This window comes from Natrix helvetica (genome assembly GCF_964273705.1).
Source record: "Natrix helvetica genome assembly, chromosome: 2".
NCBI lineage: Eukaryota > Metazoa > Chordata > Lepidosauria > Squamata > Natricidae > Natrix > Natrix helvetica.
The window spans coordinates 270967532-270985281 of NC_138552.1; the positions used below are offsets into that span (position 1 = coordinate 270967532).

Genomic DNA, 17750 nt, shown 5'->3' on the forward strand with positions numbered 1-17750 from the left:
TGTTAGTAGGGAGAGGTCAAATAATATGCATTTGCCCACGAAATCCGCCTTACTTGATGATATCTCACTCTGACATGCTCTGTTTTCCATATAAAGGGAATGGGGAATTCAGTCTCAAGTCCTTCTAAGGGAGATTCAACTTTGGTATCTGCTTTTTTTTTTTTTTGCTCAGCATTTTAGCCCTGTCTGGAAGCCCTCAGGCATTTTGAGCCTCCCAGGCAAAAACTTCCTATATAACAGGGAAGTTAGAGGCTAAGGGGCGTAGCACCATTAGGGCCAGATGGACTGAGACCCTTTGTGTAAAATCAGTCCTCTCCAACAGTTGCAGGCTCTACGTTTCATTGCAATCCTGTTTGGGACGTTGAAAAGAAATCCCAGCGTGGAATGGCTGGACTGCAGTCAAAGGGAGCAGGTGAGGCTGGCCAGGGAAGAGCAGAGCAGCAAGATTGCAGGACTATGGAAAGGAGTCAGAGAACACCACCTCACTTCTCAGAGACAAAGGCTCCCCTGTCTCAGATCTGTTTCTTTCTCATACACAGACATGCACACATCTCTTTGGGGACTAGCCAGACAGGCAGCTTGCTGGAAACTCTCCTGGCTAGTGACGTGGGAGAACTGGAGGGGCAGCAGACACCAAGGCCCATGAATCGGACCCAGAGCTGAGATCATTTCCCCAGCTCTGGGACGGGGAAGTGTGGCATGTGGAGGCACAGGGTCCACATATGGTGGGTACGTGGCCTCTTGCCCTGTGGCAGGGACCTCACTCAGTAGCAGGGTGGTGCTGACTCCCTTGGGCTGGTCGGGCTTCACGCACAACCCCTCTCGTTTTTTCCCATTCCTGCACACTCCTCCCCCCCCGCCGTTCCCGTCCTGACTGTAACGAGAAGCAGATGTGAGCGAGCAGCCCAAACCCAGCACAGGAGGGAAGGGGTGGCCAAGCAGGAACTGAGGCTGCAGAAAATCCCCATTTCGAATGAGGCTGGCTGGTGGAGGGGATGTTCAGAGGGCCAAGGCCAGCCCAGGGGTGAGGGAGCCAGCGGTTAGGCAGGGAGCAGGGAAGCCCAGGATAGGGAAGGCTTAGTCGGGGGGGGGGGGGGAGCAGGGCGCTGGGGCTCAGAGCTGCCAGGCAGGAAGTTGGGGGGAGTGAGCAAGCCAGCTCTGGGAAGTTTGCAAAGCTGTCAGTGTGTAAGGAGTGAGCGGCTGCACAGAGCCCTCCCGGCCCACGTCGTGCCTGCAGGCTGAGCGTCAGGGACAGAGGGCCAGAAAGAAAGGAGGCCTGCTGCTCTGCCATCATCACTGACCCTGCTGCCAAGGCCTAAGGGCCCAGGCCATGTGCAGCTGACCTAGGAGCCCAGGGAGAGGATCACCAAGAAGTGGGAATGGCCGGCCCTGGGGCCACCGCATGGCTCTGCATTTGGTGGGGCCTCCTGGCCGGGGAGGTCTGGGGCATGAACTACCCTCCCAGGTACAATCTGTACACAGGAAGCAACCTTCCTTTCACACAGCTCCAAGGGGCAGCACAAGCAACCAATGGGGCCCGGGTGGCCAGCCGCCACAGGTAAGACAGCTGACTCTACAGACTATGGAAGATGCTGGGCTGGGGCAATATTAAGCTGTCTGGATATGGGTCCTCCAGAAAGAAATGGAAGGGCAAAAGGAAGGAAACCAGACATTCACAGGCATAATGCACTTCTGCATCTGAGCTTCTGGGAAGCTGGTTACTGCCACTGGCCTGAGGGGAGGGCACTGGAAAAGACCCCTTTTATGTTCCTATGAGGTTTAAAAGATACAGAGGAGACTTTGGAGCTGGTTAGAAGAGGATGGAGGGCTGAAAAAGGCTCCATTGGAGAAGGGCCTTCTTTGCTTAAGTATTTTATATTTAGATATGGCTGACTGCCCATCTTAGCAGTGACAAATCTACATTGCGTGTGATTGCAGGTTTAAAAGTACCCATTGCTTATCCCACCATGGGGTTTGAGGGGGAAAAATTGGACTCACCCTTTGTCAGTTGTAACTTTTAAACCTGAATAGAGGCAAGCCATGAATAGCCTCATAATCTATTGCTTTTTACTCTAATGGACTTTATGTGCTGTTGTATTTATATGTTGTTATGAATGATTATAGTCTGGCTTGAAATCCCAAGAAAGATGCCTGACAGTGAACATGGAAAAGAGGTGGCGACAATGGTGTTTCCATAGCAACACACTTCAATCCCTGTCCATGTGCTTATCTTTCCCAACAGAAGGTGGAAAGAGGCTCTGGATGCAAATTGAGGGCTGAGGACTATCCCATGCCCAATGTGATCCTAAACAATTGGTCTAGCTACCCAGCCCATCAGCTTCCTCTTTCGTTTGGGGGGTGTGTGTCTTTTCCCACAGATGTGGGGTGAGTGTGGATGCTTGCGACGGAGAGTCCTGCTTGCTAGATGTATTGTAAGCTGTTAATATTTGTGAGAATAAGACTTGGGAATGGGTTGCCTTTATGGGGGAGAGGACTGTGCCTCAAGAAGATGACCACAAAATATTTGTGGGATGTTGAGGAATCGAGATAAATGCTGAAGAATCATATAATGGAAACAGGAGGCAGCGTTCCTTGGAGTGGAAGAAAGAAGTTGCTGCTTTCTCCAGTACTTCAGAATCTTTCCTAAGCTAATGTGGGGTGGGGCAGGGTGGGGAGGGACAGCAAAAGCAGTTGAGCTTTGAATGGATATTGCTTTTTAAAGGGGGAATTAGATTCCAGGGTAAATTTGCAGCTGGTTTGGGAAATAGGAGTAGCATTGTATAGAGGCAGAAAGAAAGGGGCTCCAGAAAATAGTAATGGATCGTGGCAAGAGTTGCAGATTAGAGGAGAAAACAAAGTAATACAAGACTTGTTCATTCATACAATCACCCTTCGCTTCCTGCTCCCATCTTAGCTACTCCATAATTTGCCCAGAATAGACCCTAATGTTTTCCTAGTTAGGCCTCTTCTCGTGGGCTGGTTTTGGAGGTCTGGAGAATATTCATTTGTTGTTAGATTTATAGGCAGTTCTTCAGCCACACATCTATTGCAGCTTACAACAACCAAGACTAAAATCATCCATTATGAGAAACGTACTGAATCAGCGCACAAACATTACACAAAAATAGCAGCCAGACAGAAACAACATATTATCTCAGATCTCCAAAGGCTGTCAAAACCAATGAGTTTTGCCATCTGCTGGAAATTCCCAACAGAGTGGGGCTTTCTGGCAGCTCTCCGTGGAGGCACAAAATGTTGAGCACCAGATAATGGGAAAAGGCTTATGCGCATTGAAGCCTGATTTGAACTGTCCCTGTTCAAAATCTTGCCATAGTAATTATAGTACAGGAAAGATTCTCAACACAAAGTTGGAGGATCAATCCATTACCATTTCATAGGAATTCCTTTCTCAAGTTGACCCTGGCATGCAGGAAACACCCACATTTCCTCCGTGAGGATGGGGAATACGATAAGGTGAGCTGGGCAAACATTAACCAGTAGGAAAGTAACTTGTTAGTTCAGACTAATCTTTTCCAATAATGGAGGGAGGCATCCCCCGCCTGGCCTTTGACCTGGCTCTTTTTTTAGCAGTATATCTCTACTCAGGTTGCAGTCCTCCTTGATTAAAGGCCATTAGGCCTTCAGGCTCTGTCCGAGCAAAGGTAAAAAGCATTCTTGAGGCAATTCACCTGGATCCAACGTGTACTGCAACTGGAGTCTTGGTGGCAAGGAAAGTAAACAAGTAGGGAGTTAGGATTCCTTCATTCAGTGCATTGCCAAGAGACAAAGGACAAGGGAATTGCTCTGGTGCCATTTCCTCTTAATATTTTGAGGGGTTTACTACTACGCTAGTGGTGGTGGGAGATAATGCATTTTCTCTCACTAGGGCAGTGGGATTCCACAGATCATGATCAACTTACAGTGTATCTGCCAGCCCACCGGGCACATGGCATCACTGCAATATCTGTCAGCCCATTTTGGCACATGGTATCACTGCCTATTTAACCTGTCAGATTTTTATATTGCCATAATCATATGATTCTCAATAGTCTAATCACAGAAAAGGACATTAGAAGCATTGTTCTAGTGTCAAACACCCTAGTCCAGGGGTGTCCAAACTTGGGAACTTTAAGACTTGTGGACTTCAACTTCCAGAATTCCCCAGCCAGCTTCTTCAGTTCTGATTGAATCATGGACGATGGAAGGATTTATATTCCTTGCAGTCATCTGGCTGTTAGCATTCTTTCCGAGTGTCACTGAGGCCACTTGGAGCTTTATCTGTGCCCTCAAGATCCCCTGAGTATTTTAAACGGGTCCTCCACCATTGAGTCAGAACTGAAGAAGCTTCTTGGATGAAAAGCCAAACGTCTTCAAGAAAAACAAAAGTCCAGTTGCCTTCTGAATTCTGGGAATTGAAGTCCACAAGTCTTAAAGTTCCCAAGTTTGGACACCCCTGCCCTAGTCAATACATGATCCCTTGGAGCAGTGGTTCTCAACCTGTGGGTCGGGACCCCTTTGGGCGTCGAATGACTCTTTCACAGGGGTCGCCTAAGACCATCGGAAAACACATATTTTTGAAAAAATACGGAAAACATAAAAGAATTTTATGGTTGGGGGTCACCACAACATGAGGGACTGTATTAAAGGGTCACGACATTAGGAAGGTTGAGACCCACTGCCTTAGAGCCTTTCTGACTATCTCCCCTCTGCCGGAAGATCTCCACTGAAAGACAAGTCATTATTTTGTGTGACAGCCTGCTCCATTGGCTGATGACACATATAGTCAGGAAGATTCTCCTAACAAAAAGGCTGAACTCCTTCCTTGTAATTTTAACCCATTGGTTCTGGTCTTGCCCTCTGGGGCAATGGAAAATAAATCTATTCCTTTTTCTTGTGACAGCTGTTCAGATAATTGAAGACTTCCGTCATTTTCTCCCTTCAGTCTTTTGCTTTTTTCTGTCCAGATTCTTTTGCTGCCCACCCTAGGGCTGAATGTTTATGAAAGTTCTCTGTCATCCAGGTCATGGTTGTCCCAAAGGTGCTTTTTCAAAAGGCAGCTGGTCTTTCTTTTTCCTTGAAGATTTTTCACTTCTCATCCAAGAAGCTTCTTCAGTTCTGATTGAATCATGGACGATGGAAGGATTTATATTCCTTGCAGTCATCTGGCTGTTAGCATTCTTTCCGAGTGTCACTGAGGCCACTTGGAGCTTTATCTGTGCCCTCAAGATCCCCTGAGTATTTTAAATGGGTCCTCCACCATTGAGTCAGAACTGAAGAAGCTTCTTGGATGAAAAGCCAAACGTCTTCAAGAAAAACAAAAGTCCAGTTGCCTTCTGAATAAGCACCCTGGGGACACCAGAAGGCTGGCTTTCAGACCCTTTGCAGTTCCCCTCATCTGAGCTTGCGCCAACGTGTCACAGTCTTTTTGAACTATGGTACCCACCTCTCCAAATGGAGTCTGTAGAAAGGAACAATTACTACCTATGATTTGAGTTCTGTACTCATAGTAATATAATGCAAGTTAGCGCTTGCCTTTTGAGCAGCTGCATCACATTGCTGGCTCAAGATGGTCAATAGCAACAGACTCTTTTCAGATGTTCTATTTCAGAGCCATCCTATATCGTCTTCGTATAGCCATGCCCCAGTTCTGTAGCTCAGCACCAAGTTCCTCCACTCAGTACCTTTTTTGGTGTTTATCAAAGTCTCTTCGTTTAAAGCAACAATAGCGACAACGAAGAGGAGTCTGTTAGTTGAGATTAACATCAAAGTGTGCCTAGGCACATCTTCCTCTGGCTTTCGCTTGAATCCCATGCTTTGTTTGGGGGATTTATTTAAAACAAGCATTAAAATTTAAGGCCTCTCTCAAGTCCTCATCCTCTCTCTAGAAGCTGAGTCTTGTGCCAAATATGTCAAAGCAACGTTGCTCTTTATCTTTAGCAATATGGAACAGGCAGGAGTTAGAAACATGTTGCTCAGAAAATCTCCCTGAAAATGAAGCCGTTTAGGTTCTGGCCTCAGACCTGAATTAAAGCAGCTCTTGGACATGGGAATCTGGAAGTGGGATAGATTTTGGGGTTCGCTAGTATTTGCTGTAGGGACATGATGGCTCAGTGGCTAAGACGCTGAGCTTGCCGATCAGAAAGGTCACTGCAGTTTGGTGGTTCGAATCCCTAGCGCCGCATAATGGAGTGAGCTCCCGTTTCTTGTCCCAGCTTCTGCCAACCTAGCAGTTCAAAAGCAAGTAAAAATGCAAATAGAAAAATAGGGACCACCTTTGGTGGGAAGGTAACAGCATTCCGTGCGCCTTCTGTGTTTAGTCATGCCGGCCACATGACCACAGAGAGACGTCTTTGGACAGTGCTGGCTCTTCAATTTTGAAACGGAGATGAGCACCGCCCCCTACAGTCGGGAACGACTAGCACATATGTGCGAGGGGGACCTTTACCTTTACTATTTGCTATGTAAGTAGGCTGACTGGGTGGGCTGGAGTAGAACAAAATAATTCAGTTGTGGATCAACCCAACCTTCCTTTCTTGCACCATTGCAGGAATTGGTGTGCCTATGTGGTATCCCGGAGTGTGAGCTGTGTGGTGGAGGATGGAGTCGACACATACGTGAAACCAGATTATCAGCCATGTGTTTGGGGGCAACTCCAGTGTCCTCGTGTTGTCACGTGAGTGAGGGGCAAACAGGGAAAAGGGTAACACCTGTGTAAGTCACCGTAGATCTCTTACCATTCCCACTCATTGCAGAGCATGTAGAATTGGGTTTGGGCTGAAAACACCTGTAGGGCAACAGAACGCATTGATCCCCTACTCAATCGCATTGATCGCAGCTTCACCGGCACGTTGGCTTGCTAGCTGGGTGGAGTAAGAGGTCATGACTTCTCTGGGCAAATGGGGGAGAGAGGCTGGATGCCTGTGGCTGTTGCCTGGCGTGTGCCCAGTCCATCAGGGAAATGCCACTGATCCCAGTGCCAATAAAAGTTAATGGGCCGTGCACACACAAGTGATCTGCTGCCTCCTAGCGGTGATCTTCTGAATTGCAAACTTTTTTACTTCCCAGCGTAGACTACATCTGAAGGATTTCTGGTGGCCTCCTACTTAAGCATTAAGCAGGTTTTTGAACAGTCATTGTCAAGCCTCTTTGTCCAGGAAGAGGGACCAACGCTTGTTCAAACTAGAGGAGCTTTTAGCTTTTTTCTGAGGAATAAATGCAGCGAGCTGTGAGTGTCCATGGGTGAAAAGAATGCTAGAGAGAACCATCTCACCCTAAGAAGGGAAATACGTAATGCTATCAGTTTGCTTACAGCTGCCTGCCAAGAATATTATTACTTCTCCAAGCAAATGGCTAATCCCCCAAAAAGATCTCCGCCCCATTTCTTACTCCAGGCACAAATCCTCTTGGCTCTTTCTTCTACCTGACAGATACCGGAGTTTTGTGCGCCCACGCTATAAGGTGGCCTACAAGATGGTCTCAGATTTGGAGTGGCGCTGCTGCCCTGGCTATTCAGGTGATGACTGTGCTGAAAGTGGGACGCTACTTACTACCAACCGACCACGTCCTCAGCCTGGTCGACCCAATCTCTCTGGCTTTGGCAACCCACTCAGTGGTGGTGAAGGTAAACCGAAAAGGTGTAAATAAAGTTTCCAGTTTGCTGTGGTGGTATGATTGCTCTCTTTTTTTAAAAAAAGTCTACAACCCCCCCCCATGTGGTAGCCCCCCCCCCACTGTTTTCCTGGCATAAAAGGAAAGCTCTGAGATGAGGAAGACAGGGAGGCAAAGCATAGTTGCGAATGTGATCAGCACAGGCAAATGTATGTATATGGAGCACACATCGTAGCATTTTGCCAGCTTCCTAAGAGATGGACTCTTTAAAGCTTGCCTTTTGAAAGATTGATGGTTGCTCTGGGTTTATTAACTTGGCAATCTTGCAGCACATCTTCACAGATTCTCACTTGGTTGGCTCCCAGCAGCGGCAACTCCTCACTCTGGTTTCCCCTGCCACTCATCTCTTCCCAGATTTTCTCAGCCTAAATGTACATTAGCATGAATTTGATTCCTTGCATTGGGTATTTTCCCATGCTTCTTACCCCTGGGGGACTCTCCATGAAATTGTCAGAGGACACGAAGAGCAGTGGAGCTCTTCGATGCTTTAACGGGTACAGAGACGGCATTTTAGCAGGGCACCTTTTCTCACCCCTGTGACAAGCTGCACCTGTCAAATCTCTTTCAAAAACTATTACAATCTACCCAGCATCTTTGCAGCTGCTCATTGTTGAAGGAGGCTGATGGGAAGATAAGCACCAGATGTGGGGAGATTCTGTCTCTCACAAGATTATTTTAAAGAAGCTTAAGGAGATGATTTTAAAGAGGATTCAATAAACGCACAGAGAGAAGAGATGTGATTAAGTTTTTCCTTATTCAAATGTAGTGCATTTTGGAAGACCAGATGTTGGAGGCAAGTTATAGTGCAGAGCTGTCAAACATGCGGCCCGCGGGCCAGACATGTTACACGCTGGCCACATCCACACCCAGTTTAGCAAAGGGGGGAAACGTCCTGATACATCACATGATGACGTGAGTTTGACACTCCAGTTATAGGGGAAGCCATCAGCTTCTTAGAAATACTAACTAGCCCATTGCTACTGGAAGAAATAATGCTGAATGAGAGGGAGCTTGGGGCATAACCCAGCAAAACTTTGCATTCTGCAGTTGGACATTACCTGGCCATAAGGCTGACAAAAGCTATTAATCTTTTCTTACAACTGATTTCCAGGAAGGAACTTTTTTTTCATTGGGGTAGAATAACTTTTTTCTAGAATAATTTAAAATTATATGTTGGCCTGGCTAGTTTAATAAAATGTATTGTCCTCATTGGTGATTACAATGAAAAGATGCTGGTTAATGAATAGCCAATGACATGTGTTTCTCACTCATGCTGCCCCAGAATTGCTTAATCACGAGATGGGTAGCATATAAATGCAATAAATAATAGAATCATACTAAAATACTCCCATCTTCTAATTACTGATAAAAGCTGGTTTTGTCCCATTGACATAAGTTCTCCAAAATTGGGTGGGGTGGGGAGGAGGACAATAATATCAACACCTCATGGTTCTCTGTCATTCTATTTGGGGGGGGCAAGGGGGGAGGCTTACATTATACAAAGGACTGGTGCAAGGACTGATATCAAAGAGCATTGAGATGCCAATGAAAACTGCGTGTAAAGTAAAGGCTTATGTGATTTGTGCGAGAATATTTCAAGACCCAAACAGCCCACTTTAAGCTTTTCTTAATGCAATTTTGGTTTCAGGAAAGTGATCTAAGCATTTACTTAATTCATAGGCCTCTTTCTGGCTATCTTTCCTAGTCTGGAGTCCTTGGAGCTTGGTTGGTCACTTGCAGATGATTCATTATTCAACTAAGTAACACCAGTGCAACAAATGTGAGTTTGTTCCGTTTAGCAGACACAGTGAAACGGCGTATTAACCATTAAGCAGACTAAGCACATACTTAGGGCACCAGGCCCAAAGGGGGCACCACAAAGTTGAGAAAGACAAAAAAAGCCCAATGAAGATTTGTACAGTATGTACAAAGGAGAAGGGGGCACCAAGATTTGTCAGTGCTTAGGGCACCAGTGAGCCTTAATCTGCCACTGATTCCACGGCTCAACTCAGAACTTCATATATTCTTTTTCTATTGGTTTTCCCCAATATAGGGCATCTCAAACAGTTGGATTAAACTTCAGTCATGGCTTGATCATTGGGGTTATACACACTGCTGCCCTCCAAACAAGAAGAGGGGAAGCAGGTTCAGGGAGGCTGCCTTAAGAGTTAAGAAAGCCGCTCAGGTTTAAGCTCGCCACTGATGTTATGTCAAGTTGATCCATTCAAGCCAAAGCGCCCTGATGCCCTTTTCAATCTCTCCATTTAGGACACCGGGACTCGGCCAAAGTCCAACAGCTGGAAGAAAAAGTGCAGAGCCTGACCAAGCAACTACAAGACTTGCAGTCCACCATGCAGGCCAATAACGCCAAGCTGACCGAAGATGTGCGCCGGGCAGTGGAGAACGGCAAACAGCAGCCAGCGGACGCCGCCGCACAGCCGGAGATGAAGGAAACCCTCAACGAGATCCAGCGCCACTTGCAGCGCCTCGACAACCGCATCGCCAACCACGAGAACGGGCGAGGCGGCGGCGGGACGGACGTCCGAGGCGAGGTCCTGCGCGAAGTGGAGCGGCGCTTGCAGGGCTCCTGCGCCGCTTGCCTGAGCGGCGCGGAGGGGCTGAAGCGGCAGCAAGCCGAGGACCGCGACCGACTGCGAGCTCTGGAGAAGTTGGTCTCCTCCCTGGACCAGCGGAACCGCGAAGCCGTGAGCGGCGTCCAGCAGCAGGTGAGCCGCCTGGCCGAGCAGCTGCCCAAGGCGTGCTGCCCTCAGCTGGAGAGCCGGGTTGGCGAGCTGGAGCGCGGCTTGGAAACGGTCTCCGATTCGGTCGCCGCCCTGAACGAGCACGCGGGAGGCCGGCCGCAGCCCTCGGCCCAGCCGCCGCCGCCCTGGAGCGTGGACAGGCGGATGACCGAGGTGGAGAGCCGCGTCAACACCACCCAGCGCGGCCTGTTGGAGCACTTGGAGGACGTGCAGGTCATGCTGCACGGGGCGGCCGACCGACTGGGCCGGGCCGAGAGGCAGCTTGACTTCCTCTTCTCCCGACTGAACGACTTCCAGAGCCACGTGGGCCGAGCTCTGGCCAACCTGTCGCGGGACGTCGGCGGGCTGAAGGACAGCAGCCTGCAGCAGCAGGGGGCGCTGGAGAGGGTCCGCGTCTCCGTCCACGCCTGCACCCAGATCTGCACCGAGCCAGGCAACCAGGACTCGCAGATCAGCAGCATCTTAAGCGACCTGGAGCGGCGCGTGCTGGACAACGAGGGCCAACTGCGGCTCCTGGGCTCCAACCTCCACCAGCTCGACGTCTCGGGGAAGATGCGCAACTTGCAAGGCCTGGTGGGGGCCAACAGCGAAGCCCTCGGCAAGCTGGCGGGGGAAATTGGCGAGCTTGAGAACCGGGTGGTGATTTCCATGAGTGCGGGGCCGCCGGATTTAATCCGCTATTCCAATCGCACCAATCAGCGCTTGGATAAACTGGAGCAAGGGGTCGAGAGGTTGGAACACCATCCCTGCAGCCAAAGCTGCTCCCAGCTATGGGGAGAAATGGTGCAGCTCAGAGAGCAGGTGGAAAGCTGTGGAACAGCCTGCCGGCCAATGGGGGGAAAGCCAGAACTGGGTACAGAGGAAGGGGAGACTTCCAAACCTTTGGATGGCTTCAGCGTGATTGGCGGCAGCTCTACTGTCCACCTTCAGTCTTTGCAGGGAGAGCTCTCCGAGGTGATCTTGGGCTTCAGCTCGCTCAACGAGACCCTGGCTGGGCTGCAGGCCACCGTGGAGAAGCACGAAACGGACATCCACGAACTGGGCACGACCAAGGATCGCATCATCACAGAGATCAACCGTGTGCAGCAGGAGGTGACGGAGCACGTGGGCGAGAGCGACGGGCGCTTCCAGGACCTGGGTCATGAGATTCAGCGGTTCAGCGGTACCCTGCAAGTGGAGGCATCAGACTGTCGGAGGGCCTCTGGGGGTCTGGCAGAACGGCTGACCAAGCTGGAAGGCACCTGTGAACGACTGGACCACGTCTCGGGGAGCTTGCGCAAGATTAAGGAAGGGCTGGACAAGCACATCTCGGCCTTGTGGGGCTGCGTTCATGAAGTGAATGGGACTCTGCGCAGCCACGGCGCCTTGTTAGAGAAGATCCATGGCAGCCAGTTGGGCACCATCCACCGCCACCTCAGTACTCTCAATGGCTCCCTTCATACTCTGAAGGGTCAGCTGCATGACCTCACCCTGCAGGACTTCACAGGTACTTCCAGCAGCTCTGATGGGGAAAGGTGGACTAGGAGTAGTAGTAGTAGTAGTAGTAGTAGTAGTAGTAGTAGAGTTTCATCTGAGGCAGGAATCAAGGTTGGTGTAGTACAGGGTAGTCTTCGACTTACGACCACAGTTGAACCCAATGTTTCTTTTGTTAAGTAAGAGACATTTGCTAAGTGAGTTTTGCCCCATTTTATGACTTTTCTTGCCACCGTTGTTATGAGAATCTCTGCAGCTGTTAAGTTAGTTACGTGGGTGGTGAAGTGAATCTGGTTCCCTCATTGATTTTGCTTGTCAGAAGGTTGCAAAAGGGGACCCCCGCCCTGACCAGTGGTGGGATTCAGCCAGTTGGGGAGAACCGGTTGTTAACTTTCTGAGTAGTTTACTGAACTGGTTGTTGGAAGAAATCATTAGGGAAGAGAACCGGTTGTTAAATTATTTGAGTCCCACCACTGCCCCTGAACCCCCCGGGACACCTGAGTTAGTTGCCAAGCATCTGAATTTTGATCACGTGACTAGGCGGATACTGCAACGGTCGTAAATGTGAAAAATGGTCATTAGTCACTTTTTTCAATGCCGTTGTAACTTTAAATGGTCACTAAATGAACTGCTGTAAGTCGAGCACTACCTTTATATCCTGACCATCTTCCGCATTCTTATGAGGTACTATCTAGAACAGTGATAGCTAACCTTTTTGCCATTGCGTGCCAAAAGTGGGGGGAGCACGGGGGGGTCGTGTGCAGGCATGCCCACACCGATAATAATATGCGCATGACAACCCACCCCACGCGCATGTGCGCATGATCCCTGCCCTCCTCCTGCTTTTGGCACGCGATGGACCTGTTTTTCACCCTCTCCAGGGTCCAGAGGCTTTCTAGGAGCCTGGAGAGGGTGAAAATCCCCCCCCCCCCCCGCCACCCTGTAGGCATTCCGGAGGCTTCAGGAGGCTTCCTGAAGCCTCTGGAGGGAGAAAAACAGCTAAACATGCAAACCGGAAATTCATCCCCAAACTTCTGGTTTGTGCATTGGGTTGTTTTTTGCCCCCCGGAGGCTTCATGAAAGCCTCGGGAGGGCGAAAAACGGCCAAAAATGAAGGCTGAAGTCAGCTGGCTGGAGCGCGCATGTATGCTGCAGCTGACAGGGCAATGCCTCGTGTCCTCTAACAAATGGCTCTGTGTGTCACCTGTGGCACGCGTGCCATAGTTTCGCCATCACGGATCTAGAATGACTGTCCTTTGTTCTGAATTTCAGGCCCTCCGGGTCTTCCAGGCTCCATGGGAAAACAGGGCCCTCCAGGCCTGATGGGACCTCCTGGCAAGGATGGAAAGACTGGCATAGAGGGACCTCCAGGTGAGAAACTAAGTTCAATTGCTCTTGGTGTTGTAGCCTGCACCTTTAATAATACAAGGCTCACAAGAAGATCAGCGTTACTGCTTAGTCAATGCTGTATCTCTTCAAACTCTCTCGTTCCCTTTGATTCCATAGTCATCCTTGCCAAATATATTAGTGATAAGAGTTTCAGGCGCTTCCCCAATTAATGATTTTTCAGACAGGAGAAAAACAGCTGCAACAAGTCTAGTTCTTGGATTAAGCAGATGTTCTTTACAAGGATATTGAGATTGGAGATTTTTTTAAAATAATGGTTAAGGCTTAAAAAACAAGGAAGGTCTAGATTAGGATGGTAATGGGAAGAATTGTACCAGGATACCCTTGTGGTTATGCAGTGTGTGGAAGTGACAGTTGCCAAATCTTCAAGTATGAACTTAACTAGACCTCCCTAGTAGTCTTGATGCATCCAAGGGTAAGTTCTCTTTATTTGACCTGTAATGTTAACTTCCAACACTGTATAGTAAGTATGAAGACAATCCAATAATAAGTGCAAGATACTATAACTTATCCCACCTCATGGGTATATCTGTATTCATGTGACTCCTTTTTATTTCCTTTGCAGGTTTCCCTGGAAAACAAGGTAATAAAGGCCAGATAACAAGATGTGGAAGAAAAGTAATTTCTATTTTTGGAGAAAATTGAAGGCTTAAACCTAGGAAATTGGAACTTCTGGAAGTCCTGTGTTCTATCTAGTTTAGAACTGGTAGCAAAAGTGCTCAAAAGTCTCTAGCAGAAAAGGAATTTAGTGTCAAGCTTGGTTGGTAGTGGGATGGCTTGTATGCTTTGCTACTGCGCTATGATAAATGGAAGTCTCCTTTTCAGACAGTTTAATTCATCTCCCTTGTTTCTGCAATGTTATGGGGTAGGGATGGAGTAATGGAGGAAAACAGAGGATAATATTTGCAGGCTGTTGCTTGGATTATAGGCGCTAGGGGAGATCACAATTTTGATTGCCATGTTTCCTCTAAATGGACCAATGTGATTAAATTGAAAATCTGGTAGATTAGGATAAAGGAGAGGGAGAAAGAAAGCAAGTGTAGTAGAAGGTGATTCTTTCTCCTCCCAATTCTCCTGCAGGACCACCAGGTCCACCTGGAAGAATGCCCAAAGTCTCCTTCTCAGCAGCTCTGACAACCTGGAATTTCAATACTGGAACCATCCTTTTTAACAAGGAGCTGGTGAACGATGGCAATTTCTATGACCCACGTACAGGTCAGTGAATGTAAGATGAAAAGAGTGTATGGGATGGAATAATTGTCCTAATAGCACGAAGGAGCCTGCAGCTGGGTCAGACCGTTCATTTAGCTTCCCATGGAAGGGTAATAACCTACCAGATACTTTAAGATAAACCTGAATGCTGCAATCCTTTTTTTCACTAAGGTGCCCTAGCCACTAAAATTCAGCATCCATCTCCACTGCTGAAGTTGCATATTGCCGTTGTGACTGTGATCAGCTGATAACAATACATTTCTTCTTCAGGCTCTTTTTTTCTGCCCTAGCCATCTCTGAAATTAAGACTTTGTTGCCAGCTCCTAATGTGTACTCTGTAAACTAGGGGACTGGGGACTAAAACATATGAAGAACGGTTGCAGGAACTGGGTATGTTTAGCTTAAGAGAAAGAAGGACTAGGGGAGACATGATAGCAGTGTTCCAATATCTCAGGGGCTGCCACAAAGAAGAGGGAGTCAAACTATTTTGCAAGGCACCTGAGGATAGAACAAGAAGCAATGGGTGGAAACTAATCAAGGAGAGAAGCAACTTAGAACTGAGGAGAAATTTCCTGACAGTTAGAACAATTAATCAGTGGAACAGCTTGCCTCCAGAAGTTGTGAATGCCCCAACACTGGAAGTCTTTTAAGAAGATGTTGGATAGCCATTTGTCTGAAGTGGTGTAGGGTTTCCTGCCTAGGCAGGGGGTTGGACTAGAAGACCTCCAAGGTCCCTTCCAACTCTACTATTGTATTATTGTAACTAGGATTACTTTTTCTTCGCCCAATGGTTCTCTCCTTTTCTTCCTTCAGGAACTTTCACAGCTCCTGTTTCTGGCCGTTATCTGGTCAGCGCGATTTTGACCGGGCACAGAGGTGAGAAGATTGAGGCAGTGCTCTCACTTTCCAACAGGGCCATTGCCCGGAGCGACTCAGCTGGATATCAGCCTGAAGGACTGGAGAACAAACCAGTGGCCGAGAGCCAACCAAGTGCTGGTGCTTTGGCAATCTTCACTCTCATTGTCCCAATGGAGTCTGACGATACTCTCTGTGTGGACCTCGTGTCTGGCCAGCTAGCCCACTCTCCAGATGAACCACTGACAGTTTTCAGTGCCACCTTGCTTTATGAGGAAGATTTGGGGGTCCATAGAGTTCCTCAATGGGGGTAGAAGCAACCCAAAGCAACCCACAGCCCAGCAGGAAAAGGATACCAAGGAACCCCCAACTTGCACCCCAATAATGCCTCCGTTCTTCCCTTCTGGGCTGGTGCCACTCAGTGACAACTAGGATGGTAGAGGTATAGTGAATGATTACGGTGTTGGACTAGGACTAGGGAGAAGCAGGATCAAGCTTTCTCTTAGCCCTGGAAATTCATGGGGTGACTTTGAGCCATTTACTCTCCTTCAAGCCAACCTACCTCACAGGGTTGCTTTTGTGGAGATAAAACAACAGGAGTTCCCCATGGAAGCTGCCTTGAACCTTGGTGGAAAGGCAAGGGATAAATCTAATAAATAAATTGGCAGCTTTGGCCACCCCAGAGTTGAAGCTGCCAGCTGAGTTATTGAGAATTCAAGTAGTCTCAAGCAAACTTTTTGCTGGCACTTTCTATTTTCCTCCTGCCAGCCCCAAGGCATGAACCATGGGGAGATCCTGCCTCTCTAAAGCCCTGTAGGCTACCTTATGGGTGTATTATTACCCTCTGCATTGTCTAAGGCTCAGGATTTGAAAAAAGCCAAAAAGTGCAGCTGCCTAGACCAAGAGAAGACATTGTCTAGGACAGTGATGGCAAACCTATGACATGCATGTCAAAGCTGACACATCACATTTTGAGTAACACACAGCAGAGTTTATGCCAACACTTGATAACCATTCTCAAAAGCATGTCCCATTCTTCTGCAATTTTCAGAGACTGTGTAGGTCAGGCAAGACTGAAATATGCTTTTGTACAGCCTCTGGACCCTACAGAAGTCAAGCAAGAGGGTCATACTCTTACACAGCCTCCTAAGCCTCTGAAAATCATGCAAGAACAGGTTGTGTTTCTGTGCGGTTTCTGGAGGCTTTGAAGGCCACAGAAGAGCATTCTCCAAAGCCGCTTCAAAACCTCACTTGACTGAAGCAAAGTCAGGTAGGCTGCAAGAGCCTGTTAACAGGACGAGAACATCCACTAAAGGTAAGTGGCACATACAGATATTGGGGAATGTTGGGGCACAGGGACAATTCTGCCATAGCCCGAAGCTCTTGTGCCTTGGGAACTGCTCAAGGTAGCCTTTATAAGTGGCAGCGGTGGTGCTAGGGATGATGTTGAGGCCTAGGCTAATGTTCAGGGTCGCCTACATGGGGTTAGAGAATTATTTCTCTTTTGTTTGGTATATGTGTGTGTGAGAGAGAGGGATGTGTGTGTGTCAGCAGAGTCAAGTTAGGTATTTTCAGAAGTTTTGACATGTCGAGCCAAAAGGTTCGCCATCACTGGTCTAGGAACTAGCCCTTCCTTACCTGCCGTGGGGTGGAAGGAAGAATCCTTTTTGTTATTTATCTGTGTCTGTCATTCCCCAGAGAAAATGCCCACTGCTCCTCTCTTTGTGCATCACCAACTGAGTCCCTGCTTTGCCCATATTTTCTCACAACCTGAGTTGTCTCATCTAATCATGTCCGCTGCCAAGCTGCCAAAAAACCAGGCTATCTGCCGTACTTGCTATAGATTTAAGAGCCCTGGATTTCCATGCCACGAAGCCACTAATTTCTACAACAAGCGAAAAAAGGATCTTTTGCAGCCATTTTGGCAGAGTTATAAGCTGAGGAAGGTGGTAGATGAATGGAAGAACTCCCACCTCTCTCTGTTTCATCCCTTATGTATATGCTGTATAATGGCTAAACTCAGCTAATGATATAATTATTGAATAAAGTTTTTTTTAAAAAAAAGATGCAGCTTTCTTTTCATTTGTGTGGTGTGTGGCGAATTCAATCATGTAAGAAAGTGAGGAGGAGGAAGATTATTGTTCATTCTTCCTCTGAGGTGGCATCTCCAGACAGACCGGAGGGAGTGGGCTGAGCTTAGAGTCTTTGTGCTGTAGAAAGCAACATAGGCCTGACTGACCTACCTCTGAATCCCTGAAGCCTTACCTGACTTTGCCCAAGGGAATGTGGTCAATCTGGTGAGATATTTTTGTACCAGGTGACTAAAAATAAAGCTGCTGCTTGAGACAATTCACAAGTGGTTCTGGTTGCTTG

General features: G+C 48.1%; 1 protein-coding gene across 1 annotated transcript; it reads left to right on the plus strand.

Moving 5' to 3' along the window:
* The first annotated feature begins 1139 nt into the window (after positions 1 to 1139).
* Positions 1140 to 17441, plus strand: EMILIN1 (elastin microfibril interfacer 1). Its single transcript, XM_081945309.1, has 8 exons — positions 1140 to 1558; positions 6548 to 6673; positions 7428 to 7621; positions 9937 to 11916; positions 13176 to 13274; positions 13876 to 13893; positions 14391 to 14525; positions 15336 to 17441. Exons 1-8 carry the CDS (start codon positions 1380 to 1382, stop codon positions 15689 to 15691), a joined length of 3087 nt encoding a protein of 1028 aa, XP_081801435.1. The 5' UTR covers positions 1140 to 1379; the 3' UTR covers positions 15692 to 17441.
* The last annotated feature ends 309 nt before the right edge of the window (positions 17442 to 17750 follow it).